Source organism: Pelophylax lessonae (genome assembly GCF_965119305.1).
Source record: "Pelophylax lessonae genome assembly, chromosome: 10".
Lineage (NCBI taxonomy): Eukaryota > Metazoa > Chordata > Amphibia > Anura > Ranidae > Pelophylax > Pelophylax lessonae.
This window is the reverse complement of record NC_138777.1, coordinates 92,189,342-92,209,922: the sequence shown is the minus strand read 5'-3', so window position 1 is coordinate 92,209,922 and position 20,581 is coordinate 92,189,342. Positions and strand designations below refer to the sequence as shown.

The 20,581-nt window shown below is 44.9% G+C and overlaps 1 protein-coding gene across 4 annotated transcripts in view; it reads left to right on the top strand.

The window, feature by feature from the left end:
• Positions 1-19,752, top strand: part of CDCA5 (cell division cycle associated 5) — a 32,567-nt gene extending 12,815 nt beyond the window's left edge. The window contains exons 3-9 of one of the 4 annotated variants that reach the window (XM_082270170.1): positions 5,437-5,499; positions 6,688-6,780; positions 7,159-7,251; positions 7,649-7,741; positions 10,146-10,184; positions 10,515-11,009; positions 19,624-19,752. In XM_082270170.1, the coding sequence (XP_082126296.1) occupies positions 5,437-5,499; positions 6,688-6,780; positions 7,159-7,251; positions 7,649-7,741; positions 10,146-10,184; positions 10,515-11,009; positions 19,624-19,704 (957 nt within the window). In that variant the 3' untranslated portion in view covers positions 19,705-19,752. The remainder of the gene's footprint in view (positions 1-5,436; positions 5,500-6,687; positions 6,781-7,158; positions 7,252-7,648; positions 7,742-10,145; positions 10,185-10,514; positions 11,010-19,623) is intronic. The other 3 variants (XM_082270173.1, XM_082270172.1, XM_082270171.1) reach the window with 3 other exon arrangements.
• Positions 19,753-20,581: the final 829 nt, after the last annotated feature.

Below are 20,581 nucleotides of genomic sequence, written 5' to 3'. Positions count from 1 at the left end.
AGACTCACTGAACGTGTGGGGCGGACTGCAACCTGCAGTGGGATGGATGTGTGAGTTCTCCTCCGAGTCCCTGCCTAATGGAATTCTGTGAGTCCTCCTCCGAGTCCCTTCCCCCCTGCCTATGCAAAATATCGTGATCTCGGCGATATGAATATCGCCTACGGCCGCAGAACGATAGTCGATATCATATCGACTATCGTTCAGCCCTAGTCACGTAGCATAATTCCATTTACAAATGTTATTGAATATGCCACACCTATGTACAAATTAAAGATCTAAGCAATGAAGTGATGTCATGACATCACTTCCGGGTACTGGCGTAAAAAAACCCGACAGCATTCAAAACAGCCAAACGTTTTCTTAATGCTTTTTATGTACAGAGGAGGGGTTTGGGGTCTTTTAGATCTGTCAAGTAAAAAAAAAAAAATGTATGAAAATATCGGTCAATACTGATATGCAATGGCCAAAATATCAGTATTGGCAACGAAAAACTGATATCGGTCGATCACTACTCTACATGTCCCATTAAGTGCGTGTCAAACACGTGGGTTTCAATTCGGGGTTCCCAGTCATTCAAGGTAGCAGACAAGCCTGCCTCTTTCCCCCTTGCTTTTTGCCCTCGCAATTAATCTCCTGGCCCAACTTATTAGAGGACATCTAGATAGTTGGCCTTAGCATTGCTTTCCACCATCATAAACTTTGTCTATTTTCAGATATCATACCATTAATCACTAACCCTCTTTTTTTGCCCTACCTAATCCAAACATCCTCCTAAATCAATTTGGTAAAATCTCTGGTCTCCAAATTACCACACTACATCTAAAATCCTTAACATCAGTGTGTCACAATTGGCGCTGTACAAAATCAGCTTTGCATACTAACTGGCGGCCATACACTTTCCCTATTTGGGGATTAATCTCACTAATTTATTACCACACTCCATGCAGCCAAATTTCCACCTCTATTTAAAGAAAAAACTGATAGCGCTGTGGAAGGACAGAGTGACCCTACAAAATCCCATCTGTTCATTCATTGAGGCTTTAGGACACTGAAATATACAGCCGGCCCTTTGTGCCCGCACCTACCTCTGATGTAATTTCTCCGGAAACCTTCTTTCACTGAAATTATATAACACCACCTGCACACGTGTGGTGGACTAGGGTCAATTCGCACATGCCTCCTTTAAAAAAAAAAAAAAAAAAAGAAATCGGGGGATGAGCCAGGGCGTGTTGCCTTCTAATGATTGGAGTAGTCCAGTCACCAACTGCAAAAGAACAAATGGGGGTGCACACCAGCCTGGTGCATTATCCCAGGGGGAACTCTATTATTAAAAAGAAAAGGTTAAAAACATACTCCCAAAAAATGAAGATACACAGTATAGCTGGTAATTAATTTTGAACTACCCACGATTACAACTAAGTGGGTACAACTATAGGTGTTCAGGGATACAAAGTGAAGCTGCTGCTGTATTATAAAATATTCAGTATAAAAACTAATATCAATAAAGTGCAATCTAAAATGCAAAATCGCAATAAAAAGTGCAAGTGGATAATCATTAAAAGTCAATTAGTGCAAAAAAGTGTCTGTGCTGATTAATTCTTCTGATACTTTACACGGTGCCACTCCGTGCTCCCCTTCTGTGATCCCCAGTCACCAGAAATATAGATCAAGTGGGCATGTACTGCTCTCAGACACAACACATATGCGATGGGAATTCTCCTCCTTCAAGCATAAGGTATAGGTTATGGAGTACTTCCTGAAGTGGCTAAAGGTACTCCAATATCCCTCCAATCATAAGGCTCTCGTCCAGCAAATGTAAACAAGAAAAAAGTGCCCATAGTGTAATACTGTATGTTTTATTTAAAAAGATTAAAAGCAAATACACTTACAATTTAGTGCATAAAATCAAGTATAAAGTATCAGTGCGGTTCGGCGTGCATTCCAACCACCGGACACTGTAATAGACTGCCGTCCCTGCTTGATGCGTTTCGCCCCTCCTACTGGGCTCTTCAGAAGTTAAAAACAGACTTCACAACACATTTTCCAATGTAAAGTTTAACAGCAAAACTAACCGACTGCTGAAATGTACTAAAAACCTGGGACCTGCGGATCTCCCATTTTATAATGACAGATGCCTGATAGACCTAAAAAAAAAAATCTTACCCCCTTCTTTGCTGTCAGGACCTGAAATTCTCCATGGTAGATCTGGGCCACTCCCCCCCCCCCCTCCCTCTGCTCCTTTACCATACCCCTCTTTAGTTTTAAAGTGTTTGTACACCCGACAAAAAAAAAAAACCTAGAAGACAAAGGCATAATGAGCTAGTATGCATCGCATACTAGCTCATTATGTATTACTTACCTTAGAATGAGCCCCGACACGGACCCCCGGACATCGCTGCGGGCGCTGCCATGATCCCTCAGCGTCTCTTCCGGGTTCGGCGGCTCCGGCATGCGCGCGGGAGTGATTTTCCGGCAAGCTCCCAGCAAGCAAAACTGAAGGTCCCCACGGACCTTCAGAGCGCATGCGCCGCTCGCGTGAGCGGCTGCATGCACTGCAAATATCTCCTAAACCGTGCCGGTTTAGGAGATATTAATTGTACCTACAGGTAAGCCTTATTATAGGCTTACCTGTAGGTAAAAGTGTAAAAAAGCGGGATACTACCGCTCTAATTTGAATTCCGTTCTGATGAACGATTTCATTCTGATAATGGGTTGGTTAACCAATGACATGGATATACAGGTGCATATCAAAATTAGAATATCATCAATTAGTTAATTTTTTTCGGTAATCCAATTCAAAAAGTGAAACTCATATATTTTATGTAGATGCGTGATATATTTCAAGCATTTGTTTCTTTTAATTTTGATGTTAATGGCCTACAGCTAGTGAAATCCCAAAATTCAGTATCTCCAGGAAAATGTAAAATATTACAAAGGACCAATAAAAAAAAAAAGAAGGATTTTTAATACAGAAACGTATGTCCATATTACTGAAATGTATGTCCATGTACAGTATAGTATGCACTCAATACTTGGTCGGGGCTCCTTTTGCATGAATTACTGCATCAATGCGGCGTGGCATGGAGGGGATCCGCCTGTGGCACTGCTGAAGGGTTATGGAACCCCTGGTGATGGCTTTCAGCTCATCTGCATTGTTGGGTCTCGTATCTCTCATCTTCCTCTTGACAATACCCCAGAGATTTTCTATGCACAGTGATACCATGATCATTAAACCAGGTATTGGTACTTTTGGCAGTGTGGGCAGTGCCAAGTCCTGCTGGAAAATGAAATTGGCATCTCCATAAAGCTGGTCAGCAGAGGGAAGCATGAAGTACTCTAGAATTTCTTGGTTGAGGGCTGTGCTGACTTTGGACTTGATAAAACAAAGTGGACCAACACCAGCAGATGACATGGCTCCCCAAATCATCACTGACTGTGGAAACTTCACACTGGACCTCATGCAACTTGGATTCTGTGTCTCTCCCACTCTTCCTCCAGAGTCTGGGACCTTGATTTCCAAATGAAATGCAAAATTTTCCAGTCGGTGATGATTTGGGGAGCCATGTCATCTGCTGGTGTTGGTCCACTGTGTTTTATCAAGTCCAAGGTCAACGCAGCCCTCTACCAGGAAATTCCAGAGATCTTCATGTTTGCCTCTGCTGACCAGCTTTATGGAGATGCTGATTTCATTTTCCAGAAGGACTTGGCACCTACCCACACTGCCAAAAGTACCAATACCTGGTTTAATGGTATTACAGTGCTTGATTGACCAGCAAACCCGCCTGACCTAAACCCCATAGAGAATCTGTGGGTATTGTCAAGAGGAAGATGAGACACCAGACCCAACAATACAGACGAGGTGAAGACCGCTGTCAAACCTGGGCTTCCGCAACACCTCAGCAGTGCCACAGGCTGATTACCTCCATGTCACGCTGCATTGATGTAGTATTTTATGCAAAAGGAGCCCCAACTAAGTATTGCGTGCATACTATACTGTACATGGACATACTTTTCAGTAAGCCCACACATTCTGTATTAAAAAATAAATTTTTTATTTTTATGTAATATGATTTTTCCGAGATACTGAATTTTGGGTTTCATTAGCTATAAGCCATAATCGTCAAAATTTAAAGAAAGCAATGCTTGAATGGTGGAGGATGCAGCGTTTCAATTAAGGGAAGGTAGGAGACACGGCCTGCTGGAGAGGTGAGTAAGAGCACTTCTTTTTCATAGGCCATACACCTGCATTTTTTTTTTAACCTAACAGGATTGCTTTTAAAGTAATCCCGTATTTTGCCCAGGCTGGCCAAAGCAACAAATTCACTCTTCTGGCAGCCCCACCAGCAGCTTATACTTGCTGTGTTTGGCCACTGATGGTAAAAAGTGTAAGCTCTATATTATGACTTGTAGCCTACACAGGATTGATGAATCCTGCCTCCCCGTGTGTGACAGCGCTGGGGCCTGAACAGCCGTTTACCAGTGCTGTCCTGTGGAAGGATACGGGGTTATTTGCTCCTTTTTATGCCCAGGTGTATTTCTTGCACCTAGTGGGAGAGCAAAGGAATGGTGAGAAAATACAATCGCTGGCCTTGCAATAAAGGGTAACTCCACCTTTCTGAGCATGTTTCATATTACACCCTTATTCAGGGTGTAACATAAAGCATGGTCAGGGTCTGCAACCCCCCCTCATCCTCACATGGCTCCCTATCCAATTATAGAAGCCAGAGGTGTCCCTGCTGGCTCTTTGAAATCAGTCAAATTTGTAATCAGTGCAGCTGAATCATTCATTCACTCACAGAAACGGCATCACAATCGCACTCCGTTCATGTGAACCGCTGCAGGTGTCAATGTTAATGACACCCCAAAAACTGGTTGCAAAATGCAGTGCGATTGGCTGAATCGGATCAAATGGGTTTAAACGCCCATACAATCCTATTCCAGTGTGGCAAAAAAAAGGTGGGGAAGCCTGTTAAAAATCACTTTTCATTTGCCATACTTTACTAATTAAAGAAACTGGTTTCCACCAGTGTTAATTTTGACTTCCTATTTGGATTCAGTTTTAGTCATAGTTGTTTGACCAAAATGCCATTTTAGTTTTAGTCATCTGAATTGTTTGTTTTATTTTAGTTGACTAAAATAGTGTTTTAATTTTAGTCAACAAAAAAATATTTTCGTTGACAAAATGAACGCTGGTTTCCACGAAACCAGTTTACAAATGCACATAATGCCATCAAAAAGTCTCTCTGGGTGCTGTGATGGTAAATGATTGACAGTGTTCAAGCACAAAGCAGTGTTAGGAGTCTGGACTGAAATCTAAATAGTGGGTTCTCAAGTTTTTCTCAATTGGGTTTTCCATTGCCGATTAATGAGCAAATAGCATTAATTAAGAAAGTAAATACCTTGAATATTAATGATGCTGCCTTTCAATATTTTTAGGTACCTGCACCAGTTATGAAGCTATCGATCACGGCAAAGAAAATCATGCCCAGGAAGACGCTGGTAAATGAAACCTCTTCTTAAGACAACTGTGCATTACACTGAGTTGGTCTTAGCAAATTTTTTTACCATCCTGTGTTTAATCACTTCCCGCCAGTAGGACATCCTCAGATTGAATTGGTTATACTGGGATGATGCCTGCAGCTACAGGTGTTGTCCTGGTATCAAAATTTTCAGCTGGCAATATTTTGTTGAAGTGATTTGAGTGGCTATACAGCTTGATCACCCTTTTTAGGTGGCAGAAACACATCTCCAAGCCACAACCCCCCCCCCCCCCCCATTCCCCTCACCCGCTGGCAGTTTTTTGGGGTCTGGATATCTCCATAAAGATGACCTGTCACAGCCCATGGTATCACATTGTGATAACAATAAAGTTGAAAATAACAAACGTACAGCATTGAAAAAACGAAATTTAAATACCATAAATAATAAAATAACGTTAAAGTGCCCCCTCATTGTCACACGCATATAGGTCCTGAGCACTTATGTAAATGATAAACCTAATCTTTTAATGCATTAGGTACAATAGGAACCTGCTGCACTCAATCCCCTGGATTCAAGGAGTTGCAAATAATAATTAGGATTAAAAAAAAGTGCACAAACTCCTATATTATTATAATTACAATTACAAAAGATATCTCATCACCTATTTATATATGTGAAAACATATTGTTTGATAAGAAATCAATGTGAAATTCCACCTTAAAAAATATATATAAATAATAAAACTACACAGTGTGACCAAAAATTCATTAACAATATTACACAAAAGTGAAAGGTAAAAAAAAAAAAGAATAAATATAAAAAGTCCACTTTCAGTGTCCAATTATTGTCCAAAAAGTCCAAAAATTGTCCATTTAAAATGTGAATGCTGTGTGCTATGACCCCCACATGCAGTGCTCCCAGGTCACCAAAAAAACCCTTGGGGTAGCCTTCAGCCTCCACTTTTTAAAGTTGTATATTTATGGTTGTGAGGGTTTCAGGGGCTCCCAAGGAACCCTACAACAGATATGACCGGTTTACTTTAGCCTGCAGCCACAGAAAATCTACGGCTTGCCGTGTTTTCATGACTCGCAAGAGGCTCTTATCCTGGGTCTTGCTTTATATCTCAGTGTATATCAAGGTTTATAGAATATTCCATTACAGCAAAATGGTAATCTGTAACCATATTGCATCTTTTTTCTTTTTCAGGCTGCACTTGCATCTGCTGAATCTCAAACAAAAATGTCTTCCCCTGCACAAAAACGATCTTCGGCTGTAGCCACTCCTCGGTCTACCCCTAAGGTAAGTCTTCTAAATGTACATAGTGCAATCCAAGAACCCCTCAATAAGCAGAGGAATGTTCTCTATTACAGCTGATAGGGACATCAAAGGATTACTGTCTGGTTCTTCAGTTACATTAAATTGGAAGTTAAATGTGACATTTGAGTTTCAGGGGCTGCCAAAGAACCCTGAAGCAGATTGAAAGGTTTACTTTAGCTTGTACCCACAGACAATTTATGGCTTTCCATACGTATGACTTGTAAGAGATTGTCTGTCCTATTCTGTATCTAGCTTCATATCTCTCTGTACATTATACAGAAATTACTTTGATATATTGTGGGACATTCCATTACTACTACATGGTATTCTGTAGCCATATTATATCTTTTTCTTTTCCAGGCTGTGCTTGCATCTGCTGAATCTCAACGCAAAGCTACTTCCACTGCACAACACCGAGCTACAGCTGTAGCCACTCCTCGGTCAACCCCTAAGGTAAGTCTTCTCAATGTGAATAGTGCAATCCAAGAGCCCCTCAATAAGCAGAGGAATGTTCTCTATTACAGCTGGTAGTGACATTAAAGGATTACTGTCTGGTTCTTCACCAATTTTTTTAAAGTTACATTAAATTGGAAGTTAAATGTGACATTTGAGTTTCAGGGGCTGCCAAAGAACCCTGCAGCAGATTGACAGGTTTACTTTAGCTTGTACCCACAGACAATTTATGGCTTTCCATACTTGTGAATTGTAAGAGATTGTCTGTCCTATTCTGTATCTAGCTTCATATCTATTAGTACATTATACAGAAATTACTTTTATATATTGTGGGACATTTCATTACTACTACTACATGGTATTCTGTAGCCATATTGTGTATCTTTTTCTTTTCCAGGCTGTACTTGCATCTGCTGAATCTCAACGCAAAGCTACTTCCACTGCACAACACCGAGCTACAGCTGTAGCCATTCCTCGGTCAACCCCTAAGGTAAGTAAGTCTTCTCAATGTAAATAGTGCAATCCAAGAACCCCTCAATAGGCAGGGGAACACTATATACAGTTTATTCAGTGTTGGTGAATGGTGAATTTTTTTTTTTTTTTTTTTTTTTTTAAAGAGCTTGCTAGGGATCATAATTGTAATGTACCAGTTGAAATGCTGTTTGTTATAATATATTTTGCTATCATGTCGCTTCAAAAACCATCAGTGAATTTGCATATAAAACTATTTTAAGCTTAGTAACGCTTAACTTAATGTCTCCAAACTGTCGCCCTTTGCCTGCCTTTATCAGGCCCTTGGGGCACTATTACACCAACTGACACCAATGATGGAGCACATTTCACCTACTGACACCATAAATGGGGCGCTATTCTCACGGATATTGACAATGGGGCACTATTCCTCTCATTAAAACCAATGTTGGGACACTAATGCCGGGGCATTTTTTATTCCAGCTGGCCACAGTCTGGCCCCCTGAAGTCTAAAGAACAGTAAATTGTCCCTTTTATTTTGAAAGTTTGGAGACCCCTGGCTTAACCGAATAAAATGCAGGGTTACCATGGCAACATCACTTGGTGTATGTTCAAACATTACCCAAATGTATCCCCAAGCCTTCCTCTCCTCTAGAGCATGTCAGTTCAGTTTCTACTGATACAGGAACACCCCAGAACTATATCTTCCAAGAGCTTGTTTCCTACACACAATGTAGTCCAGCAGGCAAGGTTGACAATGCTGGTTGGGATTTCAGTGCAGCAGTAGAGCTGTGTTATCAGCCCAAACGGGTGATTATAAACACACAATTTCTAACAGATCAACATCTATTTTTCTGTACTTGCAGGGATAAAATGTTCATGTATTGGAGGGGATGCACTGAATGTGTGTTGTTGTTTTTTTTTTTTCCCTGACGTGTACTTGAATTTTCATGGCATACTCCGCTCCAGGAGTACAACACCCACTAAAAAGCCACTCTGCATAAATATCTGTAGCCCTCTTTCTTTTGACTGGAGATTGAATTTGAAAGGAATGTCAGGCAAAAAAAGCTATGACAATTTGGCTCCCAAAGAAGCTCATAATCAGTGGGGATGACAATTGTACGAGCTGTAAGTGTGTTTGGATACAGATGCCACTAAAAATATGTATTCGCATAAAATCCACCATTTCAAGACAGAATTTTCCCACCTCTGCATGGAAACAGCACATAGTATATTCTGATAGTCTTAAAAGGATTCTAAAACTTCCTATCTGCGTAAGGGGTGCATTGATCATTTAAATTCATGGTTTCATTTGTTGCCCTGTACAGGCAGCCTATAGTAGAGTAAATCTTCACATTCATGTGCCAGAAGTTTGTACTCAAACATGCCGCATGGCAATGCACAGGTTAATGCATGACCTTTTGTCTGTAGAACTAACATTTTTCTGTGAAGAAACTTCATATACCACAATCCCTGGGTCTTTCAGTCTATGCAGGTGAGAGCTAGGGCTCTTTCACATGGGCGTTCCGTATGTCCGTATATCACCCCATCCGTTTGCGGGTGATATACGGACATAATGCATGTCAATGGGATTGCGGATGACCATCCGCTGACATCCGATTTGTGTCCTTTTTAGTTCTGTTCCGTTTTTTGGAACTAAGCGGAACCCTATTTTTCTTCCGTTAAAAAAACCGAACTGATGCAAAATCGGATGTCAGCGGTGTCATCCGCTGACATCCGCAATCCCCATAGACTTACATTATGTCCGTATATCATCCGCAAACGGATGGGATGATATGCGGACATACAGACCGGATGACACAAGTGTCATCCGTGTCCGTGGAAAAAAAAAAAAGTGCCGCAGCGGAAGAAGAAGTCGGAGCGGCCGTGTGAAAGAGCCCCTAAGTAATTTTAGATCTGAAAGGACACAAACTGGCAGAGCAATTAACCTAGAGCTCACCGTGCTGGAAGAGATGTTTCACCACATTAGCACTCCCAAATTTATGATGCAACACAGGTGAAATGGCAAGCCGAGGATTGGGACAAGCTTGCTGAATTAATACATGGACATAGGGGAATTGATCAGTCATTGCACCACAAACTACAGCCACATGTGAGCCCGTCATTACAAGGTAAGGCAAACAACACAGGGAATATAATCACACTAGGTATAACCACAAAAACATTTGAAAGTGTACAAAGCATTTTAAATAACCTAATAAAGAGGGAGGGACACCGAGTGAGAGAATTCATATTGATGCTTGTACTATGTGTTGTCTCCTTAAACAGGAGGTCCATGTCAAACTACATTGGATTATACTAATGTTCTAAGCATTTGTATCTTAAAATTGAATCGACACAGATGGTCATTTGCCAATTGGTTTTAATTTGCATACTTTTTTTTTTCCCCCTTTATATTTTAGGTTCCCAGTGTTACACCTACTCTACGAAAAAGTTCAAGGGTATGTTTGGTTTTTTTTTTTTTTTTTTTTTTTTTTTAATTCATTTTCTTTTTTTTTTTTTTTGTTTTTTTGTTTTTTTTTTTCTTTTTTTTTTCTTTTGTCCTTTATTTTTACCACTAATGAAGCTTTGTGCTTACATCCTTGTTTAACGGTAGTTAAGAAGGCAAAGTCTCACATTTTCCCATGACAGGTGTTCATTTTGCATACTTATTAAAAAAAAAATTACTGCTGAACAGCTATTTCTCAAATTCTCAATTTTCTGTGAAGCCTGAGCTTAGTGAATAATATAATTTCTTTCTAAACATCTTTGTATTATAACTCTTTCTTCAGATTTCACCAAACTCCGGAAAAGAAAACTCAGTCCTTAATAAGTCTCAAGATGTGCGTAATGGAGCTAAAGATCAGTTGGCTGTTTCCAAAATAGATGTCCTGTCTCCAATCCCCATGAATGTCCCTCAGTCTCCTTCCTATGATGACAGAGCGATTGAGATGTCTCAGAAAGTGCGACGTTCCTACAGTCGTTTGGAAATGTCATTGCATGGTGGCTCGTTTCTCTACAGTCCCACCAGAGACACTGACTCAGATACTTCCACTCCAAACCCTGCCCCGAATGCAGGGCGTAGATCACTTTTTGGGTTTAATAAACTTGGTTCTGAGAGCCCAGAGGAAGAAGCAGAGAAAAGAGGACAGGCAAATAAAGAGACCAGTAATAAAAGTGCAAGTGGAACATCAATGAGACTCCCTGCAGAAGAACCAGATCATAATATTCCTGGAGTAGCATTAGCCAAGCTGAAGAGGAGGAAACGGAAGGTTCCACAAATTGAGGTGAGAACTCTGGGTATTATCAGCCATGCAGAATGCTACTTGTAATTGCTAGAGGATATCCATTAGGTTGTCTTTCAGCAGTCATTATTCTAGATAAAATACAAAGGCTTCTCCCACCAATAGGAAATGGAAGGCTCACCGATTATTTAGGTATATGTCCAGACGGTTGCCTTCGTTCTTGTGTTTCCTCTAGAAACAGGCAACATTATTGGAATCTTAGGATTTAAACTTTTGTGGCAGTTGCAGGGGCTCTGATAGGATGGTCAGGTTAAGGGGGGGGACTACAGACTAGGGACTACCACCCTCCATACTTGCTACTCATTTGCTTACTCTGTGGGTGCACAGCAGGGCATCTAAAGGTGCTTGAGCCCTATCCTGCTTGGTTTCCATGTTCTAAGATCAGATTTTGAAACTCTGAAGGCAGTAGTTGCATTCTTTTTACAGAATCCCCACAATAGTATCATAATTATTTGGGTAGCTTTAAAGGATTTGAGTAGACTTTCTAGATCACTGAGAAAAGACAAAGCTCTGCTAAGAGGACAAGCACTGAGGCACTTGCTTGGGGACTAGAATTGCACAGCGGCTGCGGGGGTCAAAGAGGGACAAGCTGGCTAATTCACTGAATGTGCAGAGATTAGGTCAGACAGGAGACTGTCACTAATTCAAATCCCTTCTGATCCTTAAAAGTTCCGTACATACACGTATTGTATATTGGATGAGAATTCAGTGATGTTTAAACCAGCTAATGTTTTGATCTATAAAAATTTGCCCAAATAATATTTATTCAAATCCGCATTCGTTTACTCATCTTCTTTGTTATCCATTTCAGCTCCGGAAGTTTTACACAACCCCCCCCCCCTTTCATGACCATGCCAATTTTTGCGATACGGTTTTTGCGACGCTGTACCCAAATGAAATTTGTCTCTCCCCCCCCCCCTAAAAATAGAGCTTACTTTTGGGGGTATTTGATCACCAACAATTTTGAAGGAAAAAAAACTATTTTTCTCTTACGTCCTCCGACAGTCGCCGCCTCTTCATATTCGTCACATATGGGGTATTAGACTTTGCTCCGAAGGAGTAGCTAGGCAACAGAATATGTTAACAATAAAGCTTTAACATATCCCACCCTCAAGGGGTGGTCCCCTCAGTCAATACCCTCCTACTTCCTGTAACCATATCTCAGTTTTAATGTCTAGCTTGTCAGGAGTGGCTGGCTCTCTCTGTGCTGGGACTTTTTGTCCCAGACTCTTTCTTCTTTTTAATATTTTGTTTGAGTTTTTTCTCTACCTTTACTTAGCTGTTATTTTTGTCAGCATTAGTTAGTTCTTCGGACGAAGAGGATCATGCGGACTGGGTCTCGGGCTGATCCCCCTGATCGCAGGTCGTGGGTCAGTGGCTTCCCAGTCTGCCATCGAGCGTTCAGCCAGGTAACGCTCCTGGCACAGTGAACGACCCATCCCTGTTCGGTGCAGGGATGATTGGTGAGGTGGCTACCTCACCGGACGCTGTGCGGTTTCTTAACCGCCATTGTGTGCGTCTTGAATTGCGACTCTCCCTGCCTCATGTGCAGCGGCTTGTTCGCCTGTGCGGGTTCCCCACGCCATGTGAGGTAAGTGTATCTATGTGGGGACCTGTCTGTCTGGGGGGGGTCTCAGTCTGGGACTGTGTAACCTGCCTTTAATCACACTGCTTGTCTCCCTATCTCTCGGCTGCATGCTGTGGGCTGCAAGGGGGGGGGGGAGCTGTATGACACTGTGTGTGTCAGGCTGGGCAGTGTGGGAAGCTGTGTGCTGTGGGGCATGTTTTTGTTGGCATGTTTGGGCATATGCGGCGATCTAACAGGTATCCATATATTGGGATGCAATTGTGTGTGTTTTTATGCACTGTGGAGCGACGTTTTCGGCGCCAAACGACGCCATTTTACCGGCGCCCGCTCCGGCCGCATGGTTTACATGCACGGCGGCCATTTTCTTGTAGCCTCCATAGGCTTACATAGAGCGCCCTGGCAGCATCACTTCCTCTTTCCTGGAACACCGATCGAGGCAGCAGCAGCAGCGGGGTCTCCTCAGGTTTTATCCTTCTATTCCTGTTATCCATTGCCTGTATTCAGTCTGTATATTCCCTGTGGGGGTCTCATTGTGCCTGAGTGAGGTGCGGTGGGCTGCGCTTGCTGAAAGGGGGCAGTTAACCCTTGGTTGTCTGGCATTACAGGGGCAATGGATTCTCAGGAGGGCAAGTTTCCCACAGTATTGGTGGAAAGCCAGGGGACCGCTGTTTCCCCCCCCAGGGGGGGATTTAGCCACTATTGTGGCTGGCCTTGCTGCCCAGGTGCAAATGCTGGTGGCTGCTCAATCTACTAAACGGCCCAGAGTTGCTCTGTCCTCTGATTCTGAGGGTGAAGGTGATGGGGCTGTTCTGGCAGGGACCCCCCTATCGGGGTCCCGCTCCTCTCTTGATCTAGTGGGGTCTGAGGTAGAGGCTGAAGTGGAGGGGGTTGATAATTCTCCCCCTGGCTCGCCTGAAGAGCTTGCAATCATGGATGAGTTGATTGCTTCCATTAAGCAGACGCTACGTTTGCAGGACGAAGTGTGTCCCCCCGCTGCCTTGGCGGCTTATGGGACGCAGAGAAAACGCAGGACGCCGCAGGTTTTTCCCTGCAATGCTGATTTTCAGCGCGCTGTTAAGGATCAATGGCGCGATCTGCGCAAGCCTTTTGCGGTACCAAGTAAATTCAAGCTGCGTTATCCTTTCTCACCTGCCACTGATGAACGGTGGTGTGTGCCTCCACCAGTGGATCACGCAATTGCGGTTTTGAACAAGGCCACTGCGATTCCTGCAGAGGGTTCCCCGGTTTTCCGTGATGCCACGGATAGGAGACTGGAGTCTCTTGCCCGTCATACTTATTCTGTTACGGGTTCTATGCTTAAGGCCCTGTTTGCTTCTCTCATGGCGGCCCAGGCGATCGCAAGTTGGACGCAGATGCTTAGGCGCGTCCTAGTGGCGACCCTGGATATGGTGGATCAGATCCACCAGGGTGTCATGTATCTGTGTGATGCGGACCTGGACCTGATTCCGTTGGCTGCACGTGTGCACAGCGTGGCGGTGTTGTCTCGCCGCCTGGTTTGGTTGAAATGTTGGTCGGTGGACCAGTCTTCACGTAAGACCTTAGCCAATCTGCCTTATGATGGGTCTCGCCTTTTTGGGGAGTCCCTGGATGTGTTGATTAAGGGGATCACCGGGGGTAAGAGCACTCTCTTACCCCATTTCCCCAAGGCTAAGGGGGCTTCTGGGAAGAAGCATGCGAATTTTCGGCCCCCTCAGGGGTCCTTTCGTGCCTTTCGGCCGCACTACAAGGGCAAACCATTCAAAGGCCAAGGCTCTCAGAAGAAGCCCTGGTCTGGGAAACAGAAGTCCGGCCAATCCGGACCTGCAGCCCATAATAGTTCGGCCTGAAGGGGCGCCCTCACCCAGTTTTGGGGTGGGGGGACGCCCTCACCCAGTTTTGGGGTGGGGGGACGCTTGCTCGGTTTTCTTCAGCCCTGGTTGGCCCGTGTGCGGGACAGATGGGTTCTGGAAATCGTTCGATCTGGTTACAAGATCGAGTTTCTCTCTCGGCCGGAGAGCAGATTTTTTCCCTCAAATCTGCAACTGTCCCCAGAGCGCCTGCGGGATCTGCACCTGGCTCAGGGAGTGGTGGTTCCGGTGCCTCATCGGGACAGATTTCGGGGGTTTTATTCCAATCTGTTCACCGTGCCCAGGAAGGAGGGCAAGGTTCGTCCGATTCTGGACTTGAAAGCTCTGAACCGCTCTGTGCGGGTTCGCAAGTTCCGCATGGAATCCCTGCGCTCGGTGGTGGCTGCCCTGGTTCCGGGGGAATTCATGTCCTCCATCGATTTGAAGGATGCGTACCTTCACATCCCCATATTCGAGGGTCATCAGAGATACCTTCGATTTGCCATTGCGGAGGATCACTACCAGTTCGTGGCTTTGCCCTTTGGGCTCGCCTCGGCTCCGCGGGTCTTCACCAAGGTGCTTGCACCGGTTCTGGCATTATTGAGGGCCCAGGGCATTTCTGTCCTGGGGTATCTGGACGACATTCTGATTCGGTCTGCGACCGGTCAGGGTCTGGAGAAGGACCTGTCTGTCACAATGCAAACTCTGCAGGAGTTCGGTTGGACGATAAATGTTCCAAAGTCGACACTGAGTCCGTCGGTTCGTCTCCCCTATCTGAGAATGATACTGGACTCGGTGCAGGCGAAGGTCTTCCTGCCGGAAGACAAACTCAGGACTCTTCAGGAGGAAGTCAGGTCCCTCAGGGACGTTCCACACTCGTCTCTGCGGACGTGTATGAGATGTCTGGGATTGATGGTCTCGGCCTTCGAGGCGATTCCTTTCGCGCAGTTTCACACGCGGGGTCTCCAGGCGGAGATCCTGTCCAAGTGGGACGGGCGACCTCAATCTCTGGATCTTCAGATCTCGTTGAGTCATCGCACCAGGGAAAACCTTCTGTGGTGGCTCCAGTCCCCGTTGGTGTCCGGGGGCAAGTCGTTTCGTCCGATCTCGTGGACGATGATCACCACGGATGCCAGCCTGTCGGGCTGGGGTGGTGTTCTGGGCGTTCTGTCCGCCCAGGGGACCTGGTCGGAGGGGGAGTCTTCCCTCCCGATCAACATTCTGGAATTGCGTGCGATAAGGCTCTGTCTTCATTGCTGGACGGACCGGCTGCAGGACTGCCCGGTTCGGGTGCAGACGGACAATGCCACAGCGGTGGCCTACATCAACCACCAAGGGGGCACCAGGAGTGCCCGAGCGGCTCGAGAAGTGGCCGACATTCTGTCTTGGGCCGAGACTCATGTCCCGGCGATAACGGCGGTTCACATTCCGGGAGTGGAGAACTGGCAGGCGGACTATCTGAGTCGCCAGACCCTGGATCAGGGGGAATGGTCTCTCCATCCGGCTGTCTTCCAGATGTTGTGCGCGAAGTGGGGTCTTCCAGATGTGGACCTGTTCGCGTCTCGCCTCAACTACAAGGTGAAGAGGTTCGTGGCAAGGACGCGCGACCCTCGGGCAGACGCGCCGGACGCGTTAGTGGCCCCGTGGCATCAGTACAGGCTGATGTACGCGTTTCCACCGATTCAGTTGCTGTCCAGGTTCCTTCGCAGGTTGCACTCGGAACGCAGCACGGTGATTCTTGTGGCACCGGACTGGCCTCGCCGGTCCTGGTACGCAGACCTCGTGAATCTGGCGGTCGACGCCCCTTGGCGTCTGCCTCTTCGAGACGATCTACTGTCTCAAGGACCGATTTACCATCCTGCTTTACAGTCGCTGGCTTTGACGGCCTGGCTGTTGAGACCGAGGTCCTGAAGGAGAAGTGTCTCTCTCCAGAGGTCGTTCATACTTTGATCAACGCGAGGAAGTCTTCCTCGGAAGGTTTATTACCGTACTTGGAAGGCCTATTTTGCCTGGTGTGAGTCCAGGGGGTTTTCACCCCGCACGTACTCGGTTTCCCGTGTGCTGTCTTTCCTTCAGACGGGTGTCGATCAGCGTTTGGCGCTGGCTACGATAAAGGGTCAGGTGTCTGCGCTGGCCGTTCTGTTTCAACGTCCCGTGGCTTCCAACTCCTTGGTTGGCACTTTTATTCAGGGTGTGCGGCATCTGGTTCCTCCTAGGAGGGATCCTTTGCCCCCTTGGGACTTGAATCTCGTTCTATCTGTGTTACAACGTGCTCCTTTTGAACAGATCAGGGAGATCTCGTTGTCTATGTTGTCCAAAAAGGTCGCCTTTTTGGTGGCGATCACTTCGGCTCGCAGAGTGTCGGAACTGGCGGCTTTGTCCTGCAAGTCTCCGTACCTGATTGTTCATTTGGATAAGGTGGTCTTGCGACCTAATCCTTCTTTTCTGCCGAAACGTGTTTCGGAATTCCATCTTAACGAGGATATTGTTTTGCCTTCGTTGTGCACGAAGCCTAAACATCCAAAGGAGGTGAGATTGCACTCTCTGGATGTTGTTCGGGCGATAAGGGTTTACCTTAAATCGACTGAGTCTTTTCGTAAGACGGACTCCTTGTTTGTTCTTCCAGAGGGTCCTCGGAAGGGCATGGCGGCTTCGGCCTCTACCATCGCCAAGTGGATCAGGCAGACCATTGAACAGGCCTATGCCTTGCAGGGGAAGGTTCCCCCTGTGCCTGTGAAGGCGCACTCTACTAGATCTCTGAGTACGTCTTGGGCCTGCCGTCATGGGGCTTCTGTAGCCCAGGTGTGTAAGGCGGCGACTTGGTCGACCGTGCACACTTTCACAAAATTCTACAAAGTAGATGTTCAGGCATCGGCGGATGCTTCCTTTGGCCGCAAGGTTCTTAGTGCGGCTGTTCCATAGGGTCCCTTGTTGGGGACTCCTGGCTGTTGGGATAGTTTTTTGTATCCCCTGGTTTTTTGTCTTTTCCTGGGTTGTTGCTCCTGTTGAGCACTTATTTTTGCTGTTGCCCAGCTGGTTTCCTTCCTTTGGTAAGGTTCCTTTCTTTGATGTGGAGACTGCGTTGCCTTTCGGCGCGGATGCGTTTCCCACCCCTCATGTTTGCACTGCTTTGGGACGTCCCCATATGTGACGAATATGAAGAGGCGGCGACTGTCGGAGGACGTAAGAGAAAACGGAATTTTTGTAAAATCTTACCTGTAAAATTCCTTTCTCTGAGTCCTCCGACAGTCGCCGCCCCCGCCCCTCTTTTGGGGTTTGAATGTATACTCTACTGCTATTCCACTAAAACTGAGATATGGTTACAGGAAGTAGGAGGGTATTGACTGAGGGGACCACCCCTTGAGGGTGGGATATGTTAAAGCTTTATTGTTAACATATTCTGTTGCCTAGCTACTCCTTCGGAGCAAAGTCTAATACCCCATATGTGACGAATATGAAGAGGCGGCGACTGTCGGAGGACTCAGAGAAAGGAATTTTACAGGTAAGATTTTACAAAAATTCCGTTTTTACTTTCTGCTGCAAAACATATGCAATAAAAACAAAATGTAAACAAATCAACTTTCTTCACTAATTTAGGCCAATTTGTATTCTGCTACGTATTTTTGGCTAAAAAAAATCCCAACAAGCGTATATTGATTGGTTTGTGCAAAAGCTATAGCGTCTACAAACTATGGGATATAATAATTGAGCTGATGGGGGGGGGGGGGGGAATTGAGCTGAAGGGGTGATGGCGGGGGGGGGGGAATTGAGCTGAAGGAGTGATGGCGGGGGGGGGGGGGGAATTGCGCTGAAGTAGTGATGGGGGGGAGGGTGGGGGAGCAGAAGGAGTGATGGGGGGGGGAATTGAGCTGAAGGAGTGATTTTTTTTTTTTTTTTTTTTTTTTTTTTAGTCCTACTGAAGTTCCTCTTTAACCGCCTCCCACCCGGGCCATTGTAAATATACGGCCGGGTGGGAATCTCCTCCTTCTGATCGGACATTCCGGAACGTCCTTCAGAAGGAGAGAGATCTCGCTGCTGCGGGCACCCGCAGCGGCGCGATCTCGATGTGTCTGTGTCCCTAGGACACAGAGCAACATCATTCGGCAGGAGGGCCCTGTGATTGGCCCTTCTGATCACATGACTGCTGTGTCCAATCACAGCCGTCATGTGATGTAAATAGAGCCGTTGTAACGGCTTCGATCTCTTCTCCTCCTGACAGATCCTGTCAGTGAGGAGAAGAAGATGATCGGTGCTGCAGCGGGGGTGATCAGTGAGTATTTCTAATTACTCACTGATCACAGGGGGGGGTCTGTGCTGGTAATAAGAACATTGATTACCAGTGCAGCCCTGGGGGGGGGGGGTGCCACTAAGCCACCAGAGATGCCCACCCATGACCACCAGGGATGCCCACCATGGCCACCAGGGATGGCAAACAGGGCCATCCAGTGCCCTCCCTATCAGTGCTGCCCACCAATGCCATCTATCAGTGCTGCCCACCAGTGCCGTTATTGCCATCTATCAGTGCTGCCCACCAGTGCCGTTATTGCCATCTATCAGTGCCGCCCACCAGTGCCCATTATTGCCCATCAGTGCCCATCAGCGCTGCATATCAGTGCTATCTATCAGTGCTGCATATCAGTGCTACCTATCAGTGCCCATCAGTGCTGCATATCAGTGCCACCCCATCAGTGTCTCCTCATCAGTGCCTGTCAGTGCTCATCAGTGCAGGAAAAAACGTATCTATTTACAAAATTTTATAACCTAAACAAAAAAACTTTCTTTTTTTTTCAAACTTTTCAGTCTTTTTTTTATTTGTGCACCAAAAAAAGAAAAAACCTGACGGTGATCAAATACCACCAAAAGAAAGCTCTATTTGTGGGGAAAAAATGACACAAATTTGGTTTAGGTACAGTGTTGCATGACCGCGCAATTGTCATTCAAATTGCAACAGTGCTAAAAGCTGAAAATTGGTCTGGGAAGGAAGGGGGTTTAAGTGCCCTGTATTGAGGTGGTTAAGCAAAGATACAGTAGCTGAGAGTTTGCGGCAGCCCCCATATCAAGTAACAACTCTTTGTTCAACAGTTGCTGTCTTTTTGTGTGCAAATAGTTTTTTTAATAATAACCTGGGTATAATGTAGTTATTTCTGTTTCTCTTTACCAGGTACGTGAGCTTGACGAATGGGCTGCTACCATGAATGCCCAGTTTGAAGAAGCTGAAAAGTTTGATCTAATAGTGGAGTGACAGAAAACTGGGACTGTATTGTTATGGACCATCTTTTGTACATATGTTTCCTATTCTTTTTAGATACTTTTTTTTTTTTTCTTATTTACATCTTACTTTGTCTCTTTGTATGTTTTTTTAGAGAAGTGGTTTTATGTTAAATATATCTTGTAATAAGATCTGTTTCTTGTTAATATTTTGTTTGTAGTTTGTAAACTATAAATGTCATTCAGAATTACAGGCATCCAATAGATGTACTATGTCCCCATTGTAGTAATCGATATTAGTAAATCTAAAGTGAATATACCCCACACGAAGGGCCAGTTCACACCATAGAAACGCAGTCCAGATGCTTTTTTTGCATATGCGTTTTTGACACGTTCTGGTGCATTTTTGATGCATTTCAGTGCAGAAACAAATGCAGCATTTTTTCTTCTTTTTTTATTTACTTTTTTTTTTTTTTTTACTGGAACACACTGAAACTGACTGCACTGGTGAACTATGCCATTGAAAACCATTTAACCTACTATCAAACGCACTGTATTGCATGTGGTGTAAACTGGCCTGAAGGCTAATTTAGTAGTCATTACTCCTAGCATGTCAGTTTACAAAAGCAAAACCTGGACTTGGTTATAAGCAAATACTGGAAATTTGGAACATACCTGTACATACAAAAAAAGTGAATGCTGTATATTGTGTGTACTGTATATATGTAATCCTGACAATGCCTTTAAGTTGAAGGATCAAAAACAAATGTGTAGCAATGCTGACGATGAACAATGTACCTGGTTTAACTGTGAGCAGGCAGGCACTCAGATATATGCATAAAAAACAAAACAAAATAAAATCAGAAGTCTTACTAAACCCACTAAAGTAAAATCAGTCTGTATATGTAGTA